The sequence below is a fragment of the Bison bison genome, unplaced genomic scaffold (genome assembly GCF_000754665.1).
Source record: "Bison bison bison isolate TAMUID 2011002044 unplaced genomic scaffold, Bison_UMD1.0 scf7180017864469, whole genome shotgun sequence".
In the NCBI taxonomy this organism is placed as follows: Eukaryota; Metazoa; Chordata; class Mammalia; order Artiodactyla; family Bovidae; genus Bison; species Bison bison.
The window spans coordinates 8590042-8616175 of NW_011495030.1; the positions used below are offsets into that span (position 1 = coordinate 8590042).

The 26134-nt window shown below is 35.2% G+C and overlaps 1 protein-coding gene across 2 annotated transcripts in view; it reads left to right on the forward strand.

Moving 5' to 3' along the window:
- The window catches only part of JAK2 (Janus kinase 2), a 118537-nt gene that overhangs the window by 43110 nt on the left and 49293 nt on the right, over positions 1-26134 (forward strand). For both annotated transcript variants that reach the window (XM_010860722.1, XM_010860721.1), the window contains exons 4-5: positions 8307-8430; positions 19394-19511. In XM_010860722.1, the coding sequence (XP_010859024.1) occupies positions 8307-8430; positions 19394-19511 (242 nt within the window). The remainder of the gene's footprint in view (positions 1-8306; positions 8431-19393; positions 19512-26134) is intronic.

The following is a 26134-nucleotide window of genomic DNA, read 5'->3' on the forward strand; positions in this document are numbered from 1 at the left end:
GATTCATGGGGTCGCAAAGAGTCGGACACGACTGAGCGACTGATCTGATCTGATCTGATCTGTTGTTCCATGTCCAGTTCTAACTGTTGTTTCCTGACCTGCATACAGATTTCTCAGGAGGCAGGTTAGGTGGTCTGGTATTCTCAGCTCTTGAGTAATTTTCCACAGTTTATTGTGATCCACACAGTCAAAGGCTTTGGCATAGTCAATAAACCAGAAGTAGATCACTACTATTTGGCATAGTCAATAGAGCAGAAGTTGTATCACTTATCAGTACTTAATTCTTTCATGACTGAATAGTGTTCCATTGCATTGACATACTAGGAGAAGGCAATGGCACCCCACTCCAGTACTCTTGCATGGCCAATCCCATGGACGGAGGAGCCTGGTAGGCTGCAGTGCATGGGGTCCCTAAGAGTCAGACACGACTGAGTGATTTCACTTTCACTTTCCACTTTTATGCATTGGAGAAGGAAATGGCAACCCACTCCAGTGTTCTTGGAGAATCCCATGGACAGCCTGGTAGGCTGCAGTCCATGGGTTCGCACAGAGTTGGACACAACTGAAGCGACTTGGTGGTGGCCGTATTGATATACTACATCTTCTATAACAACTGATCAGTTGATGGACATTTGGACAGTTTCCAACTTTTAGATATCATGAATAATGTTTCTGTTAACATTTGTATACAGGTTTTTGTGTGGATGTATGACATCATTTCTGTTGTGTATAAACCCAGCATTGCTGAGTCAAATGGTAATTCTATGTTTAGCTATTTGAGGCACCCCAAGACTGTTTTTTTCAAAGTGGCTGCATTGTTTAACATTTATGCCTGTAGTGTGTATAGGTATCTTCATCATAGTTTAAAAATTTCTTCTCATGACTTTGAGTTACTGTCTAATGTCTTATAATTTCTACCTGTAGAATACTTTTTAGCATTTCTTGTGGAGCTGGCCGTTTATCTAAGCTTTTGTTTATCTTAGAATGTCTTAATTTCTACTTCATCTTTAAAGAATTATTTTGTCAGATATAAAATTCTCATTTGACTTTTTTCTCTTTGAGCTCTTTAATTATGTCATCCAATTTCTTCATGACCATATTGGTTTCTGATGAGAAATTGCTATGAGTCTTACTGAGAATGCCAAATTGAGGATGTAATGAGTCATTTCTTTCTTGCTGTTTTTGATGTTCTCTTTATATTTGTCTTTTGGTGGTTTGATTTTTAATGTGTCTCGGTGTGCATCAGTTTGCATTTATCATCGTGCAATTCATTCACCTTCTTGGATTTGTGTGGTTCATGGTTTTCATCAAATTTGGGGAGTTTGGGGCCATTATTTTTTAAATATTCTTTCCTTTTCTCTACTTTCTCTTCAAATCTCTGAAATTGTCATAATGTAATGTTGGCAGACTTGAATGTATCCCACAGGTGTATTACTTTTGTCCATCTTTTTTCTTTTTTCCCCCTGCTCTTCAGACTAGATAATCTAATTGACTTATCTTTAAGTTAGCTGATTATTTTATTTAAACCTGTTTTTGAAACAGTCCAGTGAATTTTTCATTTCGGGTGTTGTACTTCTTTGTTCCAGATTTTCACTTTTTCTACTGTTCATCTTTGTTTACACGTATTTCTCCTGGTTCCTTTAGTTTTTTGTCCATGGCTTCCTTTAGGTCTCTGAGCACATTGAAGGCAGCAAATTAAAATTATTTAATAGTTTTGATTGATTAAATCACTTTATGACTTAATCAATCATTAAGATTGACTCTATTAACTCTAGAGCCATGGACCAGAGTTTCACATTGGGAATACCAGCTGCCATCGCTAAACCCTTCCTGAGCAGAGAGCAAAGTAGAAGTGCTGCTAATTTTCCCCACCATTTTAAAATTGTCTTTTTCCTGACTCAGCAATTGCTTGGTTGTTGCATATCTTTGACTGTTTTCCAGAGTTCTCATGAAATTGATTTCGACAGTTTTTACGGCTTTTTGTTGTTGATTTTATATAGGAATATACCGTTTTCACTGATGTCACTCTGCCTTTACTTCTGTAATCATGGTTTATTCTAGTTCTTCAAACATATTTATAATGACTGCTTTGAAATTTTTGTTAAATCTTACATCTGGGTCTTCTTATAGGCATTGTCTGTTACCTTCCTTTTTTTGTGCCCAAGGATTACACTTTCCTGTTTCTTTGCATATCTCATAATTCTTTTGTTAAAAACTGGACATTTTAGGTAATATAGCACATCCAGATTCTGATTCCTTTGGGGGATTTTAAGATTATCCTCCTGTTACTGGTTTTTTAAAAAATTTTTTTCTATGGTCACAGGGTGTACTCTATATAATTTCAATCCTCTGAAATTTTTTGAGACTTTCTTTGTTACTTAGGTTATCTACTCTCTTGTTTAATGTGTCACATGCATTTGAAAATAGTGTATAGTCTGACTTGCTAGGTGTAGTGTTCTCTAAATGTAAACTAAATTTGGTTAATTTTAAATTTTATATCCTTTGTTTATTTTTGTCTTCTCCCAATTTCTGAGAAATTTTGAATATATGTTTCTCCTTCTGGCCCTTTGTGTTTTTGCTTCATGTATTCTATTGAGCCTTGAAATTAGTGGGGCTTCCCTGGTGGCTCAGACGGTAAAGCTTCTGTTCTGCAATGCAGGAGACCAGGGTTTGATCCCTGAGTTGGAAAGATGCCCTGGAGAATGGCTACCCACTCCAACATTCTCGTGTGGACAGTTCCTTGGACCAAGGAGCCTTGTAGGATACAGTCCATGGGTCGCAAAGAGTCAGACAAGACTTTGCGACTGTCCCTTTCACTTTATTAGTGAAACACACATTTAATATTATTATGTCTTCCTGTTGAGATGGCCCTCTTATTACTGTGAAGTGTTCCTTTTTATCTCAACTAATCTTTCTTTTTTTTTTAAGTTTACTTAGTTTAATGCTAATGTTGACTCATCAGGGGTTTTTTTTTTTGCCTTGTGTTTTCATGGTGTATCATTTTCCTACTTTTTAGCGTCAACCTGTCTATATCCTTTTGTTTAAATTAGTGTTAGTCACTCAATCATGCCCGACTCTTTGCAACTCTATAGACTATAGCACACCAGACTCCTCTGTCCATGGGATTCTCCAGGCAAGAATTCTGGAGTGGGTTGCCATTTCCTCCTCCAGGGGATTGTCCCAACCCAGGGATAGAACCTGGGTTGTTTAAAGTGTGTCCCTTGTAAATAACACAGTTTTCTTCTTAATAATCCAGACTGATATAATATGTATTTTAATTGGCTTATTTACATTTATGTATAATAAAATTACTGATGTGTTTGTGTTTATAACCTTATTTGTTTTTTATTTTATGTATCTTTAGGTTTCCTTCTTTTCTGCCTTTTTTAGGTTGATCAAGTATTTTTCTTTCTTTCTTTTTTTTTTTTACTTTATCTCTTCTGTTGGATTTTTTTTTTGAACTAGTTTTTGTATTTTTCTTTTGGCAGCTACCCTAGATATTATAGTGTACATTTTTTGGTTTATTACAGTCTTAAGCTAGCATGTTATTTTTCAAACAATTTGAGAATTTTATAACAATTTAACTGTATTTACTTCTTTTTGCATTTGGTGTTAGTGATCTATTTTACTTTTGTACACATCACAAACACACAGGTATACAAATTATTATTGGTTTAAATGTTTATTGTTCTTTTACTCTTTCCTATTCATTTGTCATACAGTTCCATGCTTTCATCCGTCATCATTTTCCTTCAGCATAAAGAACTCCTTTTAGTATTTCTTGTATTGCAGATCTGCTGGTGACAGATTCCTTCAACTGTTTATCTTTATTTCACTTGAACCTCTTGATACATTTTTTACCTTTGCTCAAGAAAACCAGAGCCAAACAAAAGTTAATGTGATAAAGATATACTTTTTTAAACAGTAGTAAGGAAAGCTACTCCAGTGTAGAAGCGGGCTTAATTCTGAATACAGTCTGAAAAAGTGGAAATTTATAGCCAAGGAACAAGTAGGATGGGGACACTGGGGAATCACAAATTACTGGAGGAGACATCAGGTCTGGGGGGGATTCTTGCTGAGCAGACCATGGTGATCAGATACCAGCTGGGGGATTAAAGGAGTGCAGAATTTGATCAGATATGTCAGAGGTGGCAAAATCTTGCTAAATGGATTTAAGCAGGATTCCTGCTTAAATTGGATTCTTCAAGGAAATAAACTTTTAGGGTCACTTAGGGGAGGGTTCAGAGAAGCCTAATTAAAAGTTGGTCTAGGAAAGAATCTTTGTCAGCACTATACTTTTGTGTTTTCTTGTGGTCTTTACTATCATGCACTTAATTTTTTGTTTTGTAATTCTCTAATGGCTTCTCTGGGTCATCTACGATGAGATGCTTAAAGTTAGGCAATGTTTTCATTTTTGTATTTTCCATACCCATCTTGTGCATATTATAGAATAGAGACTGTTACTATTAGTGGAATGACTGTTCTTGGTCTAAAATGATATGGGATTGAATCACAGTTTTGGTAGTGGCTTAGAAAATAAGAAACATTTTGAATTAATTTTTTATTAAATAAAAATAAGAATAATTTGGACTTAGTGTATAGGGAAAGAAAAGGAGTTAAAAGTGACTTTGAGGTTTCTTTGAATCTATTCAGTATAATGTATATCTCAGACACAGTGTCACTGCCTTTTCTTTCTTCCTGCTGCTGCTAAGTCGCTTCAGTTGTGTCCAACTCTGTGACCCCATTGATGGCAGCCCATCAGGCTCCCCCGTCCCTGGGATCCTCCAGGCAAGAATACTAGAGTGGGTTGCCATTTCCTTCTCCAATGCATGAAAGTGAAAAGTGAAAGTGAAGTCACTCAGTAATGTCTGACTCCTAGCGACCCCGTGGACTGCAGCCTACCAGGCTCCTCTATCCATGGGATTTTCCAGGCAACAGTACTGGAGTGGGGTGCCATCGCCTTCTCTGTTCTTTCTTCCTAGAACAGCCCAATTAACATGAACTAGTTAGAAAAAATGTGAATTAAGTAATAATATATAATTGCCATTTTGGAATAAGATGGTGTGACTAAACATGACGTAAGCACTGTCTTTTGCTTTTGTTTGCTGTGTGACCTACCCATTTTCCTTTAGGGGTGTATCCCCTTGTTCTGACCCTTTTGTGCCAATTTATATGGATACATTTGTTTTCCTATTTTAATACATATAATTAAGGTTTGGAGTCTTCTGTTAAGAAATAATTATTCAGCATTTAAAAAAATCCTGATGTTTCATCAGTATGAGTTCACTTTTCCTGCTTTGTATAATCATAATCACACTATTGTTTGAAAATCATGACATTATCTTGTTCAGAAAAATATCCCTATCATCATATGCTAAGAATAATGGTTCCATATGCAGTTTTATTTGCATGATTACATTTAAACTAAATGACATTTTTTTGCTAAAGTTCTCTTCTTAGTACTCTTTTTTCCAAGGTAATCTCAAATCAGTTCTTTTACATTCCCTTCCTGAGTAATTTCATCTCCCACTGTGTTTCTTTTTTTGTTTTTGTAATTGGAGTATAATTGCTTTACAAAGTTGTATTAGTTTCTGCTGTACAACAAAGTGAATCAGCTGTGTAGGGCTGAGATATATACATTTCCACTGTGTCTCATATATGTACCTGAAACACTGGCAATGTGACTTATTTTGTGGAAAGAGGTAAGGTAGTGCCTTGTACCTTCTAGATAGAAGAAATATCAAGTTTAAAGCATTTTTTCAGTGCAGAATTAGACTAGATCCAGATGGTACTCAGAGAAAATAATTACATCTCAAATTATTAGAATAGTATTCTTTCCTGTCATCTTATGATTATTTTAAAGTTTAGAGACTAACAAGCCATTATTCTCTAGTTTCAAAGTGGCATATGTGGTGGACTCTTTGTATTCATTAGTGGCTTTTATCTGTTTTCCCCTTTCCCTTTCTTTTTAACAGGAGGCTTGCTGTTTTTATTTAATGAATTCTTTAAAAGAAAAAAGAAGTTTATTCTCCATTGTACTGTTAGCTTCCTTTTACTTTAGTCCCATCCTGATAACTAGGACCATAATCTTTGGTGAATCCTCCAAGTTTCCTGCATAATCGTGTAACCCTGTGTGCTTAGTTGCTCATTCATGTCTGACTCTTTGCTACCCCATGAACTATAGCCTGCCTGGCTCCTCTGACCATTACATTCTCCAGCAAGAAGACTGGAGTGGGTAGCTATTCTCTTCTCCAGAGGATCTTCCTGACCCGGGGATTGAACCTGGGTCTCCTGCATTGCAGATTCTTTACTGTCTGAGCCACCAGGGAAGCTCCCATATAATCATACGGGGATGCACAACACCCCCTCCCTGTCATACAGAGTCATTAGGATTTTGAGATCATTATTTTATAGTATGGAATCATATTATACACTCTTTATGTGCTTCTTGCTTTTTTCATGAAAACATACATTGTAAAAAATCTGTTCAAACCAACTGCCTTTGTACTAACTCATTCTTTTTATTAAATTTCATAAAGGTCCATGGAATGGATTATACCACCTCAGTTTTTTCTTATTTCCTGCTTTTGAATTTACATTTTATTTCTTTTTAATTTCTTACTACTATACTACATTTTTAGGAGTACCCAGGAGAGATTGCTGGCTTAAAAACACATTTTAAATTTTTACTGACATTGATTTCTCATGACTACTATACAGGTACTACTTTCTCAGAAGTTGTGCTAGTTTACGTTCCTAGCAATTATGCAGTGTAGTTCCCTTTTCACTACAGTTCAGTCAGCACTAGATGCTATCCCTCTTAGGTGAATGGGGATAAAGTGATATTACTTAATTTAAATTTACATTTTCTTCAATACTAATATTTCCATTCTTTCTCTTGCTTTTTAGTCTTGTGGATTTGCTCCACTGTGAATAACTTATTTCCATTTTTTTTCCATTTTCACTTTTAATATTTTTATTTTGCCTTTTGAATCTTGATTTTTATTATAACATATTTCAAGTAATTCTTTGTGTAGAAAGATAAAATACATATCAGTGTGCTCACTACTTCTCAAATTTATCATTTTGTCATTTAACTACAGACTTTTTTCTAATATGTTATCATGATGTCGAAAGTGTCACTTAGTCATGTTTGACTGTTTGTGACCCAATGAACTGTAACCTACCAGGCTCCTCTGTCCATGAAATTCTCCAGGCTAGAATACTGGAGTGGGTTGCCATTTCCTTTTCTAGGGGATCTTCCTGACCCAGAGATCAAACTTGGGTCTCCTGCACTGCAGGCAGATTCTCTACTCTCTGAGCCACCATCCTGATGAGTTATATTAATAGATTTTCTTAATTTAGCCATCTCTCCAATCTGCAAATAAATGAACTTTGTCATATTTTTTTCTAAGTAACATTGCTAGATTTTGTTTGCAAATGTTTAATTTAGGATTTTTGAATTTATTTTTGTAAGTGAGATTTATCCTTTTATAGTATCTTTGGTTTTGATATCGTGGTCAAACTGAATTTAAAAATGTGTCAGTTTTCCTGTTCTCTTTTTTCTTAGTATTTGTTTCTGATTTAATTGAAATGTGAATAGAAAATATGGTATGTATGACCAGTCTCTGGTATTTTTGGAGACTTGTTTTTAGCCTCCACATGATTGGTATGTACTTGTGTGGGTTCTCTCTGTGTTTGGAAATAATATACATTATTTAATTCTGTGGTTTAAGTGTTCTATATGATTTTTAAAGTTCACTGGCCTTCAGCCTTTTGTTAATGTACCTTCTAAAATTTTTTTGAAAAAAAATCACATATCCTTGCATTTTAAGTTGATGTTTAAAAGTTTTCATTGTACGTTTAAATAGTTCAGAGAATATAATAAAAAGTATATTGTGTAAAACTTGATATTTAAAAATAAAACTGTTTCATTGTTCTTTTTAAAGCACCTGGTGACTCAAATATTTTCGTTATTTGGTACCCTCAGTATTATTTAAAACAATATTGTTGGGTTAACCCAGTATTATTGGGTCAACTTTACTGTACAAGACAACTAAAAAACCTAGGTAAACTGTTTTTTATAATATATTTGAAAGAATCCTAGCAGTCAAATGTTACAATATAGGGGGAAAATATATTTAATTAAGAACTTACTTGTAAGTGGTGTTGAACCAGAAGATTTTGACTGCTGCTGCATTTTGCACAGATTTTAAGAGTTATTGCTTCAGCCCCACTGCAGATTATAGATGTTATTGTAAATGTACTTTAATATCTGTAATAATTTGTTTCTGTTTCTTTCTTAGGAATCACACCTGTATATCACAGTATGTTTGCTTTAATGAGTGAAACAGAAAGGATCTGGTATCCACCCAACCATGTCTTCCATATAGATGAATCAACCAGGCAAAACGTACTCTACAGAATCAGGTACTTTCTCCAGTAAAGTAGTCACTTTTAACTTAATGGTAAAAGGCAAAGTGGGAGAAATTACCAACCATACTTTTTAATTGCAAGGTCTTTAGTATCGGAGACTAGAACCAATTAGCATCTAATCTTCATTTGGGCTTCCCAGGTGGTACTAGTGGAAAAGAACCCACCTGCCAATGCAGGAGATGTAAGAGACATGGGTTTGATCCCTGGGTTGGGAAAAATCTCCTGGACTGGCAACCCAGTCCAGTATTCTAGCCTGGAGAATCTCATGGACAGAGGAGCCTGGTGGACTACAGTCCATAAGATGGTAGAGTCTGACACTACTAAAGCAACTTAGTATGCACGCACACACTTCTTCTTTTAAGAGTCTCTTTCCCCACTAGATAAAGTGTTCATACATGCTCTTTTACTAGAATGCTCTGAGAATAAAGCTGTTTTGGTAAGGTGCTACTTTTCCACTTAAGACTATAAGTAAAATTCGAAAAGGATAAGAATGACCTTTACTTGAAAAATCCTAAATGTTTGGAATACTGATAATTTCTCAGAAAACTTGATGTTTTATATAATAATCTGTGATCTCACATCCATTCTTTTTAAAAACTTTTTTCAGTTGAAGTGAGAGATGGATAAGATTTTGCCAGTGATTATTTACAACCTCAAATTACAAATTGTGTAATAATTTTTGGTGATATGTAATACCAATTTAGAGAAATCCAGAGGTATTTTATGATTTAAAAGGATGAAACAAAGAAATAAGTCCAGTCTGTTCTTACTTCTGAATCTGAAATAGATCAGTTCCATAGAGAGTTAGTGTTGCATAGTAAAACATGACCATGAACTCATTCATGATTATAAAAAGGAAAGAAAACCTTAGTAAACTAAAAGTTAAGAGAGATATTCATACCATGATTAAAGGATATCTGCAAAAACCATGTGGCAAATAATATTCTTAAATGATAAAATATTAGCATCATTCTCTTCTAAAGTCAGGAATAAGATAAAAAGCAAAGATAACATGTATATAGTTATCTACTTGTATATAGGATTTTGGTGGAGTTCCTAACCAATACAGTAAAACAGGAACAATATTTCATAATTGAGAACAAAGAAGGAAAAAGTCATTATTTGGAAATGATATGATTATTAACAAAAAAATATGAGCAAATCTACAGGCATCCGTAATAACCATTCAGCCCAAGGCTGTATTTATGGGATCAGTATGTTAAGTACCATAAACAAACAGAAAGGAGGTCACTTAAAATAAAGACTAATAAAAGCAAAAAAACATAAGGTACTTAAAATTAAACCTATTCAAATTTATTAAGACTTTAATGCAGGTTTTAAGACTTTTCAAATTTGTGTTATTTAAAGAAGCAGAGTAATATGCAACATATGTTTCACAGAATATCAGTATCTTATTAAGAATATTTTCTTTATCAATTTCTGTAATTTCTTTCTGTAATCAGCAAGTAGTGTATCTTTTTATTTTAAAATGTCTGTAGAGCAGTAATCTGCAGTCTTTTTCTATAAGAAGTCAGATAGTAAATATTTTAGGCGTTGTGGGGAATAGTTTGCTGATCTCTTCTAAAGAATTAAAAAATGTTTCCCTTATCAAATTCACGACTTCCTCCTACTTTTAAATTAAGGGAGCACATATGCACTGCTACCTATAATCACAAGTACTAAGGATAATGTAACCAGAAACTGCCCCAAAGAGATTTTATATAATTTTTAAAAATTCTGCCTGTCTGTGGTTTAGAGGCTCTTCTTCATTTCCTTTATTACATATTTATGGGTTATTTCAGAATCAACATAAAAGAGCAACAATTATTAAACTGTGTTGGAGAACTTATAATGTATAAAGATGTGATTTATATGACAAATATAGAATAAAGGGAATGAAAGAGAGTTTTGTATTGTATTAAAATAAAGTTGATATTAATAAGAACTAGATTGTTTAAGTTACAATGTCTTTTGTAATTCTCCAAGAGACTTATATGCCAAAATTCAAAAATATATAGTAAAAGATAAAGTAAGAGACTTAATGTATTAATAATACACTAGAAACTTAATGTATTAATAATATACTAGAAAATATCTATAGCAATAATGAAACAAATGAACAAAAAGACAAAAAAATCCTAGTAGAAGCAAGATGACAGACATAATACTTTATTAACAGTAATAGCCTTAAGTGTAAATGAATTAAACTCTTAAAAGGCAGAGACTGAATAACTCAATTTTTAAAAAATACATGTTACATCCTATCTATAAGAGGCACACTTTGCACTCAAAAACACAAATAATTTAAAAGTAAAGGATTGAAGAAGATATACCAGGCATTGAGTAACCAAAGGAGAGTTGAGAAGCTATATTATCAAGCAAAGTTGATTATAAGATATATGTTGTTGCTAGAGGTAGGGGAGGGACATTTTATAATGATCAAGGAGTTTATCCATTAGGAAGCATAATATTTGCTTGTAATTACTATAAGTTGGATCCAACTACAGAGCTCCAAAATAAATGAAGCAACAATGAAAAAATTAAAAGGAAAACTGGACAGTTCAACAATAATAGTTGGAGACTTCAATGCCTCACTTTCAGTAACGGACAGAACAACCAGACTGAAGATCAATCTGCATGGAAATAGAAGACTTGAACAACACTGTAAACTAGCTAGACATACAAACATAGAACACTGTACCTAATGACAGGACAGTGCATATTCTCTTCAAGTGCATAGGAAATATTCTCCAGGTTAGACCATATGTTAGTCCATCAAATGAATCTCAGTAAATTTACAAATATTGAAATCATACAAAGTATGTTCTCTGACCACTGTGGAAGTAAATTAGAACTCATTAACAGTAGGAAAACTGGGCAGTTCACAAATATGTGGTAATTGACACTATTCTAAATAAATAATAGGTCAAAGAAGAAATCACAAAGGAAAATAGAAAATATTTTGATATAACTGGAAATGAAAACGGATCATGTGAAAACTTAGGGTGAGTGAGTGAAGTCACTCAGTCATGTCCGACTCTTTGTGACCCCATGGACTGTAGCCTACCACGCGCCTCCATCCATGGAATTTTCCAGGCAAGAGTACTGGAGTGGGTTGCCATTTCCTTCTCCAGAGGATCTTCCTGACCCAGGGATTGAACCTGGTTCTCCTGCATTGTAGGCAGATGCTTTACCATCTGAGCCTTAGGGTATGCAGCTAAAAACCATGCTTTAAAGTAAATTCATAGTTGTAAAAACTATATTAAAAAAGTTCTCAAATCAATAACATTCCATTTTAACAAAGTAGAAAAAGAAGAGTAAATGAAACTGAAAGCAAGTTAAAGAAAGGAAATAATAAAGATCAGAGTAGAGATAAATGAAATAGAGGATAGAAAAACAAGAGAAAATGAGGAAACCAAAAGTTGGTTGGTTCCTTGAAAAGATCAACAGTATCAGTAAAGCTTTAACTAGATAAAGAGAGAAGCTTAAATTATTAAAATCAGGAATAAAAGAGGTAATATTACTGTGACCTTACAGAAATAAAAAGGATTATAAGAAACAGCTGTATGCCAACAAACTACATAACCAAGATGAAATAGAAAAATGCTTAGAAAGACACAAACTATAGAACTGACAAAGAAATAGAACATGTGAATTGACCTTAACAAGTAAAGAAATAGAATTCAATTAGTAATTAAAAAACAACAAATAAAACAAAAAGCTTTGCACAAGGAGAGCCCAGATCCAAGTGGCTTTACTGGTGAATTCTATTAAACTTTTAAGGATATGTTGATACTTTGTTGTTGTTCAGTTGGTAAATCTTGTCCAACTTTGTGACCTCATGGACTGTAGCTTGCCAGGCTCCTCTGCCCCTCCTCTGTTTCCCAGAGTTGGCTCAGGTTCATGTCCATTGAGTCAGTGATGCTATCTAACCATCTTATCCTCTGCTGTCCATTTCTCCTTTTGCCTTCAGTCTTTCCCAAAATTAGGGTCTTTTCCAGTGAGTCGGCTTTTCACATCGCGTGGCCAAAGTATTAAGCTTCAGCTTCAGCAGCATTCCTTCCAGTGAATATTTAAGGTTGATTTCCTTTAGGATTTACTGGTTTGATCTTCTTGCAGTCCAGGGAACTCTCAAGAGTCTTCTCCAGCACCACAATTCAAAAGCATCAATTCTTCTGTACTCAGCCTTCTTTATGGTCTGCCTCTCACATCCTTACATAACTACTGGAAAAACCATAGTTTTGACATGCGGACCTTTGTTGGCAAAGTGATGTCTTTGCTTTTTAATATGCTCTCTAGGTTTGTCATAGCTTTCATTTCAAGGAGCGAGCATCTTTTAATTTCATAGCAGCAGTCACCGTTCACAGTGATTTTGGAGCCCAAGAGAATAAAATCTATCACTGTTTATACTTTTTCTTCTTCTATTTGCCATGAAGTGATGCGACCGGATGCCATGACCTTAGTATTTTGAATGTTGAGTTTCAAGTCAGTTTTTTCACTCTTTTCTTTCACCTTCGTCAAGAAGGTCTTTACTTCCTCTTCACTTTCTGCCATTAGAGTGGTATTATCTGCATATCTGGGGTTGTTGATATTTCTCTCAGCAATCTTGATTCCAGCTGTGATTCATCCAGCCCAGCATTTCACATAATGTACTCTGCATAGAAATTAAATAAGCAGGGTGACAATATACAGCCTTGTCATATTCCTTTTCTGGTTTTGAACCAGTCACTTGTTCCATGTCCAGATCTGACTGTTGCTTCTTGACCTGCAGACAGAATTCTCAGGAAACAGATAAGATGGTCTGCTACTCCCTTCTGTTTAAGCACTTTCCACAGTTGTGATCCACACAGTCAAAGGCTTTAGCATAGTCAATGCAGCAGAAGTAGATGCTTTTCTGAAATTCCCTTGCTTTCTTGATAGTCCAGCGAATGTTGGCAATTTGATCTCTGGTTCCTCTGCCTTTTCTAAACCCAACTTGTACAGCTGGAAATTCTCAGCTCATGTACTCCTAAAGCCTAGCTTGAAGGATTTTGAGCATAATCTTGCTAGCATGTGAAATGAATGGAATTGTATGATAGTTGGAACTTTCTTTGGCATTGCCCTTCTTTGTCATTAGAATGAAAACTGAACTTTTCCAGTCCAGCAGCCATGGCCGAGTTTTCCAAATTTGTTGACATGTTGAGTATAGTACTTTAATAGCATCATCTTTTAGAATTTTAAATAGCTTAGCTGGAGTTTTGTCACCTCCACTAGCTTTGTTCGTAGTAATGCTTTCTAAGGCCCACTTGACTTCCCACTCCAGGATGTCCAGCTCTAGGTGAATGACCACACCATCATGGTTTTCTGGCTCATTAAGACCTTTGTTGTATAGTTCTTCTGTGTATTCTTGCCATTTCTTCTTAATCTCTTCTGCTTCTGTTAGGTCCTTATTGTTTCTGTTCTTTATTGTGCCCATTCTCGCATGAAATGTTCCCTTTATGGTTTTGGTCACTGCCTCATATACAATGTTACAAAACTCTGCCTGTAGTTCTTCACATACTCTACCAGATCTGCTCCCTTGAATCTATTTGTCACCTCCACTGTATAATCATAACAGATGTGATTTAGGTCATACTTGAATGACCTAGTAATTTTCCCTACTTTTTTCAATTTAAGCTTAAGTTTTACAGTAAGAAGTTCATGATCTGATCCACAGTCAGCGCATGATCTGATCCACAGTCAGCGCCAGGTTTCCCTTTTTTTTTTTTTTAAACTGACTGTATAGAGCTTCTCCATCTTTAATTGTGAAGAACATAATCACTCCAGTTTCAATAGTGACACTCTGGTGATGTCCATGTGTAGAGTCATCTCTTGGGTTGTTGAAAGAGGGTGTTTGCTAATGATCACTGTGTTCTCTTGACAAAACTGTGGTAGCCTTTGCCCTGCTTCATTTTGTACTATAAGGCCAAACTTGCCTGTTATTTCAGGTATCTCTTGACTTCCTGCTTTTGCATTCCAATCTCCTGTGATGAAAAGGACATCATTTTTGTGTGTTAGTTCTAGAAAGTGTTATAGGTCTTCATAGAAATGATCAGTTTCTGCATCAGTGGTTAGGACATACACTTGGATTATAGTGATGTTGAATGGGTTGCTTTGGAAACAAAGGTCATTCTGTTGTTTTGAAGATTGCACCCAGGTACTGTATTTTGGACTCTTGTTGATTATGAGCTCTATTTCATTTCTTCTAAGGAATTCTTTCCCACAATAGATATAATGGTCATCTGAGTTAAATTCACCCATGACTGTCCATTTTAATTCACTGATTTTGATTCCTAAGATGTACTTGTTCAGTCTTGCCATCTCCTGTTTTATTATGTCTAATTCACTTTGATTCATGAACCTAACATTCCAGATTCATATGCAGTGTTGTTCTTTACTGCATTGGACTTTACTTTCACCATGAGACACATCCACAGCTGTATGCTATTTCTTGTATGGCCCAGCTACTTCATTCTTACTGGAGCTAATAGAAATTGCCCTCTACTCTTTCCAAGTAATATACTGGGCACCTCCTGACCTGGGTAGGGGTTGGCTCATATTCTGTTGGTATATATTTTTGCTTTTTCATACTGTCCATGGGGCTTTCCAGGCAAGAATACTTGAGTAGGTTGCCATTACCTCTTCCAGTTGACCATGATTTGTCAGAACTCTCCACTATGACCCCTCCTTCTTGGGTTACCATGCATGCCATGGCTCATAGCTTCATTGAGTTATACAAGTCCCTTCACTGTGACAAGACTGTGATCCATGAAGGGGAATGTTGATACTGAAAGAAGTGAAAGTGTTAATCGTTCAGTCGTGTCCAACTCTTTGCCCCCGATGGATTGTAGCCTTGTCAGGCTCCTCTGTCTATGGGGTTCCCCAGGCAGGAATATTGGAGTGGGTTGCCATTTCCTTTTCCAGGGGATCTTTCCTGACCCCAGGGATCAAACCCAGGTCTCCTGCATTGTAGTCACATTCTTTACCATCTGAGCCACCAGGGAAACCCCTGTTAGTTATTCCCAAAAAGTGAAAAGGAGGAAACACTTCCCAACTCATTCCATAAGTTCTCCATTACTCTAATACCAAATCCAGACAAAGAAGTCCAAAAAATAAGAAAGCTACAGACCAATGTCTTTTATAAACATAGGTATAAAAATCATCAAGAAAATACTAGCAAACCAAATCCACCTATATATAAAAAGGATTAAATATTGACCAGGTAGAGATTATCCTAGGATATTGCTTTAACATCTCAAAATCAGTATAATGTACCATATTAGAATAAAGAGCCAAAGCATATCTTAATAAACATGGAAGAAAAACTTTTAACAGAATCTAATATTCTGTTGTAATCAAAATACTAAACACAACAGGAATGGACTGGAACTTCCTCAGTATGATAAAGGATCTGTGAAAAACTCCAAAGCTAATCTAATACTTGATAGTGAAAAGCTTAATGCTTTCTTCCAAAGATCAAAAACAAGACCAGAATATCTGCTGTCACCACTTCTGTTGAACACTGTAGAACAGATTCTAGACAGGGAAATATGTCAAGGAAAACAAATACAGGGCATCTGTATTGGAAAAGAAGAGATAAAACTCTCTATTCCCAGATATTAGGATCTAGTATATGTGAAATCCTAAGAAATTAATAAACTATTAGAACTAATAAAAGAGCTCAGCCTGGTTGTAAGATAGAAATTCAAAGTGTTGTATTTCTGTATGCTAGGAATTATAGTACAAATGTGAAATTAATAAAATTCCATTTACAATAGCATAAAAGAATACTTTGATTTAAACCTAACAAAAGAATTGCAGAATTTGTACACTTAGAAATATAAAATATCATTGAAGGAAATTAGAGAAACACCTAAATAAATGGAAAACTGTCTCATGTTTGTGTATAGGAAGATTTAATACGGCAATAGTCCCATCATCAAGCTTTATTTTCAGTGTGATCTCCACTGAAATTCTGTGTTTATTCTAGAAATTGACAGATAATCATAAAATTTGTGAAAAATTAGAGTCTTGAAAAAGAGCAAAGTAGGAAGATTCACATTTCTTATTTCAAAACTTAGTCCACAATCATAGTTATTAAGACTGTTGTACTGACTTCAGGTTAGGTATATACATTAATGGAATAAATTGAAAGTCCAAAAATAATCTCTCATATTATGGTAGTAGACTTTAGGCAAGGGTGCCGTGACAATTCATGGGGAAAGAATAGTCTTTTCTACAATGATTCTGGGACAACTGAATATCCACATGTAGAGTAATAAACTTAGACCACCAATTTACACCATTGACCAAAAAGTAACTTAAAATGGATCATAGACCTTAATTTAGTGGCTAAAACTATAAAATTCTTAGCAGAAAACATAGGACTGTATCTTTGTGTACTTAAAGTAGGCAGTGATTTCAATATGGCACCAAAAGCGTAAGCAACAACAAAATAGGTTAGTTGGGATTCATCAACATATGTTTGTGCATCAAAGGATACTGACAAGAATGTGAAAAGAGAACCTACAGAATGGAAGAAAATGTTTGTAAATGATGTATCTGACAGATACCTTATATCTATAATATGTAAAGAACTCTAACAGCTCAGTATAATGACAAATAACCCAGTTAAAATAAATGGGCCAAGTTTTGAATAGCCCTTTCTCTAAAGAAAACATTCAAAGGATCAAAAATCATGTGAAAAGATACTCAACATCATTACTCATTAGAGAAATGTAAATCGGAACCACAGTGGGATATCATTTACCCACTAGAATGGCAAGCATTAAAAAGATGGACAGTAATTATCAGTTTTTCAAATTAACTCTTATTAAGTAGGACACAGGGTACCAGATGATGAGCCACATTTCAACAATAAACTGCAAAAGGAATTGAAGCAGAAAAGTTTATTACTCACTGGTCCTTGAGGACATACCAGCATGCCTTAAGGTGTCACATGGAAGAGTTAAGGCACACTGCAGATAGAGTCAGCCCTGGAGTACATGCCTTTATTAGGGTTTGTGGGTGAGTGCTTTGGGGTTCCTGGACTAAGGCTAGACTCATTTCAAAAGAGCTGGGTTTTGGTAAGCCATATGGGCGTCCACTGAAGAGGCACATAGGGATGGGCATGGAGAGGCAGGGATGACTATGGATCGCAAAGGCTATTGGGGAAATTGTATCAGGAACTTGTAATTGCTTGCGACTCTGCAAATTTCTATCTGGAGCGTGCATTTGTGTGGGGATTAATGTCAGTTTAAGGTCCGTATAGAGTCGGACATGACTGAGCGACTGATCTGATCTGATCTGAAGGTCCGTATAGGATTCTTGAGCAAACAAAATGAATGCTGAGTCGGCAGTACCATAGAAAAATTCAGCTTAAACTCTTCCACCCAAGTGTTGGCAAGGATGTGACCTATTGGGGCACTCATAAATTTTTGTTAGAAGTATAAAATAATCCAGCTGCTTTGAAAGAGAGTTTGGCTACTCCTTAAAAAGATAAACATAAAATTTCATATGATTCAGCAGTGCCATCCAGGTATATATACAAGAAAAATGAAAATATACATCCTCAGGAAAAAAAAAACTTGTATATAATTATTAATAACAACATTATTCACAACAGCAAAAAGGTGGAAACAAACCAAATGTCCATAAATTGATGAACAGTTAATCAAAATGTGATACATCCATACAATGAAAATCTAACTGGGCAATGAAAAGAAATGAAGTACTGACATATGCTATAAATATGGGTGATCCTTGAAAACATTATGCTAAGTGAAAAAAGGTAGAAAAATCCACATTATATGATCCCATTTATATAAAATGTCTAGAATAGATAAATTTATAGAAACAGAGTAATAGTAACTTAGGGCTGGGGAGTAGATATGGGTGGCTTGGGTATGACTGCTAGTGAGAATGGAATTTCTTTTATGGAAGATAAATATGTTCTAAGTTAGGTTGTGGTGATATTTGTACAGTGCCTTGAATATACTAAAAACATTGAACTTTTAATGAAGTATGTCTCAGTAGAGCTGTGAAAGCAGTATAGAAATTTTTTTGTTTCTTTGAAGGACAAGTTTGTCACGTCCATTTTTAAAAAAAATTGAAGTATAGTTGATTTACAATGTTGTGCTAGTTTCTGGTGTTCAGCAAAGTGATTCAAGTTATACATATTTATGTATATTGTTTTTTATATTCTTTTCCATTATGGCTTATTACAGGATATTGAATATCCCTGTGCTATACAGTAGGACCTGGTTGTTTATCCATTCTATATATAATAGTTTGTATCTGCTAACTGCAAACTCTCGATCCAGCCTTCCCCGACTCCCCTATCCCTTTGGCAACCACAAGTCTGTTATCTCTGTCTGTGAGTCTGTTTCTATTTCATAGATAAGTTCATTTGTGTCATATTTTAGAGTCCACATATAAGTGATATCATGTGGTGTTTGTCTTTCTCTTTCTTTATGACTTTGCTTAATAAGATAATCTCTGGGTGCATCCATGTAGCTGCCAGTGGTATTATTTCATTCTTTTTAATGTAATCTCCATTTTTAAAAAGAAGACACAATTGTTTTCACACCAAATTTAACATTTTCACATTCTTCCATTGATGTTTCTAGAATTATATAAAGTTTTTTTGTTAATGTTGTATTTCTATATTCCTCTATTTTCTGTTATTGCTTCTTTGAAATAACAGATTGAAGAAGGCAGATTATGAATTTTAAACTTATGTTTCTTATATTTTCTGCCTATATTATTACTGTGGTTTTATCCGTATTTTCTTTTATCCTCACTTTATATTTAACACTCTTGGTTGTGTTTTCTGATTATGGAATAATACCTTCTGGTAGACTGGAACTGGTTGTATATACACAGTATATCTGTTTTAGAACTGTTTGGAGGCTGACTGAATATTTTAACTGTCTTGTAGATTTTACTTCCCTTACTGGTATTGTAATGGCAGCAACAGAACCTATCGACATGGAATAGCTCGAGGTGCTGAAGCTCCTCTTCTTGATGACTTTGTCATGTCTTACCTTTTTGCTCAGGTATGATTATATTATCTTCATTGTACATGTGTTAAATTATAAATATCTTGCTGTATAGTATATTTCTTGATCAGGAAATTATTCGCATGTGGGAAAATTGATGCTCTGTATGCATAGCAGGTGCAGAGAGGTAACAAAATTGAGTCTTTTATCACTAATTTTTAATCCCATAGCTTTTGGATGTATGTGCATTTGTGCCAAGTCATATCCGACTCTTTGCTGTGACTCCATGGACTGTAGCCTGCCAGGCTCCTCTGTCAATGGAGTTTCCTAGGCAAGAATACTGGAGGGGGCTGCCATTTCCTACTCCAGGGGATCTTCCCAACCCAGGGATCGAACCGGCGTCTCTTGTGTTTCCTGCATTGGCAAGCAGATTCTTTACCACTGATGCCACCTAGGAAGCCCATGGCTTATGGATAATAGACTCTAAATTATAAAGATTCCTAGAATTGGCCCTTTTGAATTTTCTTTTTATTTTAGTGCTTTAAATCATTTTAAGAATTTCACAAAGTTTGGACTGAGTTTTACAGCATGATTCATGTAGACAGACCTAAGTGGCTGGAATACAGGACAGTGAATTTTCTTTAGAGGGATTTTAAAGAAATTCCTAAACAGTTTCAGACTTTTATTAGTGGGTAGCGAAATGTAAAGAAAGTAAGTAACTGCATAAAAAGCGAACTATCAATATACAGCAGTATGTGTAGCCCCTCACAGGAGGGGAGCTGTTTGTTGATACTTAGCCTGAAAACTGTGTTCCAGTTACTTGTTTATTAATACTGTTTGATTTTTATGGTGTTTTGGAACATTTTAAAATGCTTTCTTGTTTATAACCTGATTTAAACAGTAATTGAAATGTTTTGTCATTAAATTACTTTTAAGTCTGTGTGCTGCAAGAATGAGGAGTAGTTAGTAAAGAAAGAAATTAGTGCTTTTATGTAAAAATATGCTCTTGATATTCCCAAGGTATCCAGTCAAGTTCTAAATCAGATTTGCTAATATCATGGGAAGTAATCTCACAGATCCTCATAGCTCACATTTCTAAGGTGTGTAGTAGATACAGTTCAGTTTATAAGCAACAGATTAAAGAATATTTCTTTTTTGCTGTTTAGAGCAACTGACACTTTTATGTGTGAAGGGATATAATATGCTTAATAAAGTTTATTATTTTAGCCACTTTTTAGTGATTAAAGCAGTGCGTTAGTTCAGGGAATTCATATTGTTGTGCATCCTTTACCTCCATCCATCTCCAGAACATTTTTCATCTACCCAAATTGAAACTTGTTACCCATTAAAAAGTACCTCTTTGCTTCCTTCTCCTCCTGACCTCTGGCAGCCACCTTTCTACTCTGTCTTTATTCATTTGCTTATTCCAGGTTAGCTCAGTTAAGTGGAACTATACAGCATTTACTTTTTTGTGACAGGCTCATTTCTTTTATCATAATGTCTTCAAAACTCATCTGTGTTGTGGAATGTGTCAGAATTTCCTTCCTTTTTAAGGCTGAGTAATATTCTGTTGTATAAATACCACATTTTGTTTACTCATGTCTCTTCTTGGAGGGTTGCTTTGCTTCTACTTTTTGGTACTTATGAGTAATACTGTAATGAACATGAGTGTACAGATATCTCTGAGACCTTTTAATGCTTTTGGATATATATCCAGAAGTGAGACTACTAGATCATATGGTAATTCTATTTTTAATGTTTTTAGGAACTACTATACTGTTTTCCACAGCAGCTGCACCATTTTACGTTATTGCCAGTGGCACACAAGTGTTCCTCACCAACACTTTTTGATAATGGCCATTCTGATAGGTGTAAAGTGGTATCGTGTTGTGATTTTGATTTGCCTTTCTTTAATGATTAATTATGTAGAGCATTTTTGTAAGCTTATTGGCCTCTTGTATATTTTTGGGGGGGAAATTTCTGTTCAAGTCTTTTGCCCATTTCTTTAATCAGGTTATTTAGAGTTTTTTTGTTGTTGTTGTTGTTGTCGTCTGGTTCTGGCTACTAACCCCTTATTAGATATGTGATTTGCAGTTATTTTCTCCCATTCCATGAGGTGCCTTTTCACTGTTGATTATGTCCTGTGATGCACAAACATTTTAGTGCAATTTATCTATTTTTTTCCTTCTGTTATCTATACTTTTAGTGTCAAATGCAAGAAATCATTGCCAAATCCATCATTGTGAAGCTTTCCCTCTTTATTTTTTATAAATATTTTATGGTTTTAGCTCTTACCTTTAGATCTTTGATCTGTTTTCAGGTTTTTTTTTTATTAAATTATAGTTAATTTACAGTGTTGTGCTAATTTCTGCTGTACAGCAAAGTGATTCATATATCCATATATACACTCTTTCATAGCTTCCCAGATGGTGCTAGTGGTAAAGAACCCACCTGCTTTACCATGTAGGAGACACAAGAGATGTAGATTTGACTCCTGGGTTGGGAAGATCCCTTGGAGGAGGGCACAGCAACCCACTCCAGTATTCTTGCCTGAAGAATCCCATGAATAGGGGAGACTGGTGGGCTGCTCCATAGGGTCACAAAGCGTTGGACATGACCAAAGAGACCTAGCATGCACACACGCACACTTTTTATATTCTTTTCAATTACAGATTATCATAGGATATTGAATACAGTTCCCTATGCTATACAGTAGGACCTTGTTATTTATCCATTCTCTAGTTTACATCTACTAACCTGAAATTCTCAGTCCGTCCCCCCACCCCTTGGCAATCACATGTCTGTTCTGCATGCCCGAGTCTGTTTCTGTTTCATAGATAAGTTCATATTTTAGATTCCACATATAAGGGATATCACATGGTATTTGTCTTTCTCTTTCTGACTTACTTCACTTCTGTGATCATCTCTCGATCTGTGCATGTTGCTGCAAATGGCATTGTTTCATTCCTTTTTATGGCTGAGTAGTGTTCCATTTTATATATATGTACCATATCTTCTGTATCCATTCATCTGTCAGGGGAGATTTAGGTTGTCTCTTTGTCTTGACTCTTGTAAATAGGTAGCTGTGGATATGGAGTACCTTTATCTTTCTGAATTACAGGTTTTTTTTCAGATATATATTCAGGGGTGAGATTGCTGGATCATATGGTAACTCTGTTTTTAGTTTTTTTTTGAGGAACCTCCATACTGTTTTCCATAGTAGCTGTACCAACTTACATTCCCTTCAACAGTGTAGGAGGGTTCCCTTTTCTCCTTACTCTCTAGCATTTGTTTATTTGTAGCATTTGTTATTTGTTATTACTTTTTAATGATAGCCATTTTCACCGACGTGAAGTGAGATCTCAGTGTATTTTTGTTTTGCATTGCTCCTCTGTCCATGGAGTTTTCCAGGCGAGAATACTGGAGTGGGTAGCCATTCCCTTCTCCAGGAAGTCTTCCCGACCAAGGGATCAAACCTGAGTCTCCTGCATTGCAGGCAGATTCTTTACCATCTGAGCCACCAGGGAAGCCCAACAATGAATGATGTGGAGCTTCTGTTCATGTGCCTGATGCCCATCTGTATGTCTTTCTCCTTTGGGAAATGTCTAGCTCTTCTGTCCATTTTTCAATTGGGTTATGTGTTGTTTTGTTGTTGAATTGTATGAGCTATGTGTATATTTTGGAAATTAAGCCTGTTAATCACATCATTTGCAGGTGCTTTCTCCCATTATATAGGTTGTCTTTTTGTTTTGTTTACATTTTGCTTTACTATGTAAAAGCTTGTAAGTTTGATTAGGTCCCATTTATTTATTTTTACTTTTTTACTTCTATTGCCTTGACGGACTGACCATAGATAGGATTTATGTCAGAATGTTTTGCTTATGTTTTCTTCTAGGAGTTGTATGGTGTCATGTCTTATATTGAAATTGTTAAACCATTTTGGGTTTGTATTTGTGTATGATATGAGCGTGTGTTCTGATATTGATTTACATGTGGCTGTTCAACTTTCCCAATACTACTTGGCTGAGGAGACTTTTTCCCAGTGTATATTCTTCTCTCCTTTGTTGAAGATCAGTTGCCCATAGGTGTGTAGGTTTATTTCTGGGCTCTCCATTCTGTTCCATTGATTCGTATGTCTGTTTTTGTACCAGTACCGTGCCATTTTTATTAGTGTAGCTTTGTAATAATGTCTGAAGTCTGGGAGGGTTATGCCTCTTGCTTTGTTCTTTTTCCTTAGGATTACTTTGGTAATTCTGGGTCTTTTATGGTTTCATATAAATTTGAATATTATCTGGGAATTCCTTGACAGTCCAGTGGTTAGAACTTGGTGCTTTCACTGCCAGGTCCTTGGATTAAACCCCAATTGGGAAACTAAGATCCTGAAAGTTGCATGGCATGGCCAAAAGAATTAGGATGATTCCTTTTAGTTTGTGAAAAATGTCATGGGTAATTTGAAGGGATTGTGCTAAATAAATCTGTAGATTTCTTTGGATAGTATGACCATTTTAACAACATTAATTCTTCCAATCTAAGTACATAGGCTATCTTTCTGTGTCTTTGAATAATCTTTAATTTTCTTTATTCATGTTTTATAGTTTTCAGCATATAATGCTTTTACCTCCTTGGTCAGATTTATTCCTAAGTATTTTATTTTTTTGAATAAAGTAAAATTTTGTTTAAAAAGCAATTTTGTTTTAACATTCTCTTTGATATATCATTGTTAGTGTAAAAATGCAACCAAATTCTGTATGTTAATCTTATATCCGACTACCTTGCTGAATTCTTTTATCAGTTCTAGTAGTTTTTGTGTGGAGTCTTCAGAGTTTTCTATATGTAATGTCATGTCACCTGCATGTAAGGACAGTCTTATGTTTTGAGATAATTTTTATATGGTGTAAGGTAAGAGTCCATCTTTATTGTTTTGCATGTGGGTATCCAGTTTTTTCAGCACCATTTGTTAAAAAGGCTATTCTTTTTCTGTTGAATGGTCTTGGTACTCTTGTCAAAACCATTTGACTGTTAACCAAATTTTACATAGCTTCCTTTGTTTTAGTAGTCATTAAGGAAAGAGAGAAACAAGCTTCTGAGAATAGGGTACTATGAAATTATGACTTTCTGCTGCTTTTATAATTGTACTGTTTCATCTGTTATGCATATATGGTTTATTTGGTGGCATGCTAGTTAAGTCCCATTGATAGGCCAGGTTTTCCTAAACTATTCATTGAGCCACTTTATCATAATATTAGTATTATGACATCTCATACTTTTGATCTAGAAAAATGATGGGTGATTTCCAATTTTATCTTTCTAGAACGGATTTTTCTTATCTAGGATGGCAAAATAATTTCATAATAGAGTCCTAAATTGTGTCCGGACATGACCACATGCAATTTTCTATTACTTAGTGTTTCTACTTCTCTAAATCCATGCCCAGAAAATAAATAAGGTAATAGTTAACTTATTCTTAGATTGTATTGATATCAGATTAGACTTTATGCATGTTTTAGACTAAATATAGCTAATTTTTTACTATAACTGTTTTCTTTCTTTCTTTATTTCTTTTCCTGGCTGAATGTAGATAAAATTTCTTGGTTCAAATGTCAGCTGCCTAGATGAGAAACTACTTTTCTACAGTTTTAATTAAATGAGTCAATTAAATGAATCAGTTTTATTGACGGTTAAGACGGCTAGTTTAAAATTATATGCTTTGGCATTTGGGACACTTTCATCTGTAACTTTTTTCTAATGGTTATTTGGTTGATTCTGTTGTTAGCACTGTTGTTAGCACTGCACTAATTTTTTCATATGTTTATTGCTTTTTGGGCATGAGTTCCACAGGATATTCTCATAAACAGAATTTATTATATTCTGGTCCCATATAGTATATGAAACGGAAGCAAGCTATTAAAAATAATCTACCTAGCCTTTGGTTATCGGTGGCTTTTTTTAATCAAGAATGATTTACTTGCCTATTTTCAGAAGTGGGGTGAAATTAGTATTTGAACTTGAGCAAAAAGAAATATCCTACTGTGAGTCAGTTTTGCTTTATCAATATTGAGGCCTTTGTTTTGGCTGGGTGTGTGTATGTGTGCTCACTGGTTATTTCATGGTTGGTGCCTTTTAAGTAGTATATTTCTTTTCTTATACAAAAATGTTTTCTAATTTGAAAGTTAGCTACCAAATATACTTTTCAGTTCATTAAGTCACTCAGTCATGTCCGACTCTTTGTGATCCCACGATTGCAGCACGCCAGGCCTCCCTGTCCATCACCATCTCCCAGAGTTCACTCAAACTCACGTCCATCGAGTCAGTGATGCCATCCAGCCATCTTATCCTCTGTCATCCCCTTTTCTTCTGCCCCTAATCCCTCCCAGCATCAGAGTCTTTTCCAGTGAGCCAACGCTTCGCATGAGGTGGCCAAAGTACTGGAGTTTCAGCTTTAGCATCATTCCTTCCAAAGAACACCCAGGGCTGATCTCCTTTAGAATGGACTGGTTGGATCTCCTTGCAGTCCAAGGGACTCTCAAGAGTCTTCTCCAACACCACAGTTCAAAAGCATCAATTCTTCGGCGCTCAGCTTTCTTCACAGTCCAACTCTCACATCCATACATGACTACTGGAAAAACCATAACCTTGACTAGATGGACCTTTGTTGGCAAAGTAATATCTCTGCTTTTGAA